We start from the raw sequence: 6,552 nt of genomic DNA on the forward strand, positions 1-6,552 counted from the left end.
CCCATGGCAAAAAAGTTAGTCTAGAGCCCTGCTAAGACTTGTTGAATTGTTTTGATTTGTTCAAGCCTTTATGTGGACCACTTGTGTTTAAATCAAGTTTGACATCATGTTTTCTAGTGTGCCAGAGTTGGGGGAGGAGGGGGGAAGTGGTGTTCGAGGACCCGTGCTCTTCCACCCTCCGCCAAACTGCCGGATTCGAGAAGTCCACTGCGGAACCCAGGTGCGATTAGTTGTCATAGCGATCCGAGACATCGCCAAAGGGGAGGAGATCACAGTGGACTACAGCCTAACGGACTGGGGCGAGAATGCAATGGTGAGTTACCAACTGATGGAAACGTGACATGTTGGGCGTTATTCTGTATTTGTCTCTGGCATGAAAAGATAAAAGCTCAACTGCGACTAGAGCCTTCTAAGAGTTTTCCTTACAATTGTTCTGTGTCATAGACCCCTGTTGCTATGAGGTGACAGTCCACCAATGCATAATCAAGCTTTAAGCCCTAATGCTAAAAGCTACAGATGGTAGCTGTGTGGGGAATTATTTTCCCGTTCATAAACGTGACTCTGTGTCCTCAGTAGGATCCAGGAGACTCTCAAATGGGCACTGCAGACAGAATGAAGTTTGAAATGATTGAGAGACACACATGAGGACTTTTTTCTTTTTGTTTTTTGCCTGTGAACTAAAAAAAAAAAATACATCTTTTATTTTTTTTTTATCTGTCCATTTAGGAGGAAGAGGCTGGCCCCCACCCACTATCGCTCTCTGTTTCTGATTACCTTACCCCCTCGTGGTCATTATCGCCCTCTTCCTCCCCACTCACCCACTCTGAACCCAGTGACTCAGACCGGGAGGAGGATGAAGAGGAGGAAGATGATGACGACGACGACGATGATGAAGAAGAGGAAATGGAAGAGATAAGGGGTCGAATGCTTCGGCGCCGCAAGAAACGCAAGTTGCCTGCGGCGGTCAATTCGAAGAAGAAGAATAATGCGCCCACTTCTTCCAGAGGACCTGGGCGCCCCTGCTCCTCCTTCTCCCGCCCGACACCTGTTGCACCCCCACCTAGATCCCAGCCCGCAGTCAGTTCTCTGACACCCCCAACCACTAACATAAACAATAACATCAACATAAACATCGGCAGTTCTAGTAGTCCCACGGTGAGCCGGCGGCAGCACTGCCCGTACTGCGGCCGGCACTACCGATCCCTGGCACGCCACCTGGAGAAGCACCACGCCAACCAACCGGAAGTCAGAACAGCCATGGAGCTGGCTCACCTCCACACGCACAGCTCTTCAAATGGCAGCGCCTCGCAACCCCACCCCTCTTCATCCTCCACCTCTGCTACTCACAGTCATTCCTTCGCAGTCCCTCAGTCGTCCTCCTCCAACCCAACTCCCCCATCTCTCTTCCCCAGGGAGAGGGAATCACCTGCCACCCGTTCGAGCACAGGCGCCGTCTCGTTCTCCCTTTCGCTTTCACCAAATGCTTCGGCTCAGCCTGCAGCTGCTAAGAAAGCACCCAGCTTACCACTGCCCGCTACAAAACCCCCAGCACCCCCGATGGTGCCCCGGGTAAAGAGTCCGTCACCTCCGCCACTGTCTACCCCCAGAAGGGGCCGGAGGATGAAGAAAGAAAAGCATGAAGAACAGCAAAAAGTCGAAGTGGAGAGTCCAAGAAATCAAGAGGAATTAGTTCCACCTCCTACACCGGACCCAGACATCGATCCAGATGAAGAGCTGGAGCTGAGCGCGGAAGGGGAGGACGATGCACCTGAAGAGAAGAATGGAGAGATTGTAAGGTGCGGTGAATCATTTTCTTTTTTTCTGCTCTGCTGTATCTGAGTGTTTTTATGTTTGAGGTTTTTTGAAAGTTGGTTGAGATTCAACTGTTAATTTAAAAGCATGTTTCTCTTTCTTCCCTTTCCAGCACACACAGACATCACATGTCTCCACTACTCTCCTCCCTTTCTTGCCTGGTCCTGTATCTCCGTCGTCAACAGCACTCCTCCTTCCTTTCTTTGACTCGTTCTCCTCATTCTGCCGAGGCCTGGCGCCTGCTCTGCCACTCCAGCCTCTCTCTGCTCATCCTCTACAATCGCCACCGAGAATGCGAGGTGGCCAAGCTCACTATCCAGGACTACCGTAACCGCATCACCCCTCAGCCCAACGCCAGCAACAGCTCCCCTTCTGGCATGGAAGCTTTCCTGTCCCCCTTTGAGCGCCAGGTCTTGTGTCATCTCCCACGGGCTGGTGTCTTAGGCAAGCGAGGGCGCATTCAGCCACTAATTCTCCCGCCACACTGCGAATCCTGCCTCGACCTGCTTCTTCGAACCAGCCCCAACGTAGGGGTGGACCCAGAGAGCCCCTACGTCTTCTCCCGGCCCTACCACTCCCCTGCTACCCCACTCCGTGGCACAGACCTCCTGAGAAACCTGGCTCGAGCCAGTGGTGCTAAAACCCCCGGAGCATTAACGGCAACACGAGTGCGGCGACAGGTTGCCATCCTTACCCAGCTGCTACTGCTGGAGGAGGGTGACACCCAGGGAGGAGGCATCAAACGGCTGGAGGACTTCCTGGAGCACGAGTACCACGTGATCCAGAACTGCTCCACTATCATACGAGACCCAGCACTGATGGGTCGTGTGGGTCGAGTCGTTCTCTATGGAGAGAGGGAGGGAGTGCTTTTCAGAGGGATGAGCCTGCAGCACATCTGCCTCGAGTTGGACGGTAAGGAAACCCTTTTTTTTTTTTTTCTATTCAGTAGAAATGATTGAGTGTTTGAGGAGTGTTTGCCCATCAACGTCTATTTAATGCATGAATTTCTGTCTTTTTTTTTTCTTTTCTTTTTTTAAAATTTTTTAGAAAGTTCAGTGAACCCTAATTTCACCGGTTAAGAGTGCAGCTTTCATGGATTTAAAACAAACTAGTGCAGCTAGATGGCACTAGAGGTTAATATGAAACTTGGCGGGGGAGGGGGGGTTGTTTTTTAAACAAGGGTAAAGAATTGTCAGTGTGTTTGAGTGACTCAGGGAAATGTAGTGTGCTCATTGAATAAAATAAGAGTATCAATGGAACTCCGGCTCATCTTTAAAAAATGAGCATCAGCCAGCTGCTGGTTAGCTTTGCTTTGCATAAAATCAACAGGGAAAACGATTAGCCAGTCATTATGCTATGTTATGCTAAATCAAACACCTGCTGGCTGGCTCATTTCAAAAACTTGAATAATGTAAATTGTAGTTCTAAAAATGCAAAGTAGTTACTGAAATTTCATTTTTAAAATGTATTCAGTTATTTTCATGCAACATTATTTAAATACTGTAGTCTCCAATTTAAACTGCAACACACCCATGAGAGGAAGTTTACAAATCCGAGACCCATTTTAAGCCCTCGAGAAAAAACTTCATCATTTTGTCTGAGAAGAACATTTTACAACTTTGAACTTATTTATTAACATTTGAAGTAACATTAACCGTGTGGTTGAACAGTTTTGCTTTGCTAGTACGTTTGGATAACTAAGCTCTGTTTGATCTCTTTTCATGCAGTCATGTCTGGCAACTCGGCAGATTCCTTCTCAGAAGATTCTGAGGCAGAGGAAGTGAAAGAGGAAATTAAAGAGAAGACAGAGGTCACGGTGAAAAAGAAGGGACCGGGCCGACCTCCGCGGAAGAAAAAGGCGCCCGTTCCATCACCTGTCGTCAGCCCGTCTTTAGCTAATGCCCATAAGAGAAGAAACATTCCACCTAAATCAGGTAAAATCTGTCATCATTAGTGCGTGACCTCACAAACATCTGTGTTAATACTTCAGTCATTAAACCTTGTCACTCCTCTGCCTCGGTCACACAGGGAAGCGCGGCGTCCTGAAGCGTCCCTGGTCAGAAGCCGAGCGTGTAGCAGTGGAGACTCACCTGAAGAGAAACCTCATGGAACTGCGCGTCCCCGCGAAGGCGGACTGCGAACGATGCCTCGAACTCTGCCCTCTGTTGGTGAGCAACCAGCGAGACTGGAGGGCGATCAAGTTCTACGTCCACAACCGCATCCAGCTGCTGAAGAAGCAGGGGAGGAGGGAGAGCGCGGCTGCAGTCTGCTAGGGCCGAGCGCTAGCAGGACAGATATCATAATGTAAAAACCACCAGCAATCACAATGAAGAGGAAAAACTCTAGATCACGATCGGACGCAGTTTCTCTTTCCCCTTTATTTTTATTTTATTTTTTACATGGGTGCCGTACTCTGAAGTATAGCTGCATTCCCCGTCTCTGGTCATATGGGAGTAGTGTAATAACAATGAGTAAGCTAAGAAGACAGATGGGTTACTCCAGTTAAGGATGATGAGTGTACTCGATGTTGCGGATGCCCGGTGTCTCTTTTTTTTTTTTTTTTTAATGTCTTTTCAAGCGGTTGTACAAAAATGTACTTTTGTGTGAATATGCATTGAAACACAACGAATGATTTTTTTTTTGTATTATTTTATTATTATTTTTTTATGTCACTTTGCTTTACTACAAAACAGTGGCAAGTGAGTGAGTGTAACAGAGAGAGAGAAGAAACAAGCAACAAAGGTCTGTGACTACAGCAGTTAGTCCTTGGTCCAGCATTTCTTTCCACTGAAGGCTGAAGACCAAACATGAATGTGTAAAGCTTTGGAAGAAGAAACCAGTGGTTCTGATCTTTATAACTAGACTACATGTCATGTGAAAAAAATGTATGAAACTGTATAGTTTGTGTTTGATACTGACTGACATTGTTCTCCCAACTCATGGCTCCCACATGAAGAGTGTATTAAAGTATTCTTCAAAATCTCGGACCATGATGCACCTGTGAAGTGTTTTTTGCAAACCTCTGTACCATGATCATAGTCAAACTAGTATGTATCAAGGCACGCCTGAATTTATCGCGTAACATAATTTAAAAAAAATAATTGTATTTCAAAATCAACATATGGTCTTATTCACAATGTAAATACTTACTAATCTATCAAAGTATGCAGTAGTGATTACAAAGTATTGTGTTATTGTGTACATACTGTAAATACTATCTGTACTTATTAAAGTGTATGACATTTTGCTGTGTTTTCGTAAACTGGTTTGTGTAAGCTGAAGACAAGAAAAATGAAATGACAAATTTTCTCATCCTGTATCGATTTTGTTTATTTAAAAAAAAAAAAAAGGCAGTTCTGCAAAATGTCAACATTATCAAACAAAATGCACATCAATCTTTTACATTGTTTTACAAACACAACGAAAAATATCAGAGCTTTGCAGTACACAAACAACATGTTGTCAGGTACACTGCTTTCTGATTAGTATTCAAAATGCATGCTAATTACTGTAATGCTTAATTCGGAGTATTTGAAAGGCTATTCTATTTACATATGCATACCATCAAAACTTGACAACAATACAAAGACCACTACAGTAGTGACCCATCACAAAATTTAAAATGGAAAGTGATCTAACACATCAGTACACCCTCACCCCCACACCAAAAAAGAAACTTAAAAATGGTCATGTGATGCTAACAAATCTTATAGCTACTGCACAAGCAACACATGTCCTAATCACAGTATAAATAAAACGAGATGGTGTTATTGGCATACAAATACACTCCGTATACAAAGTAAAACACGCAACATCCAACATTTGGTTCCACATTAAGACGAGAGGGGTTTGAGAACAACTGTAAAACTAACCAAGCCACAGACACTGCTGCAATCACAGTATCCTACACACTTGGGTATAAGAAGAAGGTACTGAGTGATACTAACTACTATGTACAGATCTGTGGTATTCTCCAGGATCAATTATTGTGCTCTGTGTTACCACAGGGTCAGCTTTGTCAACAACCACAGTAATCATTGCATCACTGAAACACTGTCAGATACTGATGGCTGGATGTGTAGTGTTCTCTGTTTGTATTAATATTTTTGGTAGTATTTTACTATTTTGTAGTATTTTTGGTTCGTAACAGTGATAAAATATCAATGATCAGTTATTGATAAGCTAACCCTGTGGTATTTGTGTTAGCTTATCAAGAATCATAATTTATGGCACTATCGTCATCATTACGCACATTAACTGTTGTTTCACACAAGTTGGAGATGCAAGGCAGTGACCTCACATTCCAGGATTTTATCATTTAGGGAATATCACAAAGGTAAGGAGCTTTTATTCCCAGGATGATGATAAGAAAGTTTGCCCTCTTTACCACTGGCAGAAGCACAGTAACACACTGCTAACAGAAATAGTCCATTACCTGTGTATAGAATTTTAGAGCAGCCATTGTTTTAGTTTACAAAAAAAAGGTGTATAAATGCGCCTGTAACACAGGTACAAAGGTCATTCCTGTAAACTTTACACCTGATTTTAAAATATGCCAATTTATCAGGGCCTAAGTAACCTGGCTCGGCAATATCTGACAGGCATGTGAACTACAAACCAGCTATAACGCTCATGTTATCTGGTTTACTCACCTCATTTAATTTTTCTTTGTATTAGTGTGCATGAATTTATTACTTTTATCTTTCAGATCATTATTTTTTTATTTTTGACTCACATTTT

The 6,552-nt window shown here is 44.0% G+C and overlaps 1 protein-coding gene across 1 annotated transcript in view; it reads left to right on the forward strand.

Moving 5' to 3' along the window:
- Positions 1–5,058, forward strand: part of LOC102194099 (uncharacterized) — a 12,429-nt gene extending 7,371 nt beyond the window's left edge. Inside the window, exons 4-8 of the mRNA XM_005750362.1 lie at positions 118–313; positions 727–1,796; positions 1,925–2,724; positions 3,540–3,746; positions 3,841–5,058. Coding sequence (XP_005750419.1) covers positions 118–313; positions 727–1,796; positions 1,925–2,724; positions 3,540–3,746; positions 3,841–4,085 — 2,518 coding nt within the window. The 3' untranslated portion in view covers positions 4,086–5,058. The remainder of the gene's footprint in view (positions 1–117; positions 314–726; positions 1,797–1,924; positions 2,725–3,539; positions 3,747–3,840) is intronic.
- Positions 5,059–6,552: the final 1,494 nt, after the last annotated feature.

This window comes from Pundamilia nyererei, unplaced genomic scaffold, assembly GCF_000239375.1.
Source record: "Pundamilia nyererei isolate P.nyererei 1_Seehausen unplaced genomic scaffold, PunNye1.0 scaffold00271, whole genome shotgun sequence".
NCBI classification, from domain to species: Eukaryota; Metazoa; Chordata; class Actinopteri; order Cichliformes; family Cichlidae; genus Pundamilia; species Pundamilia nyererei.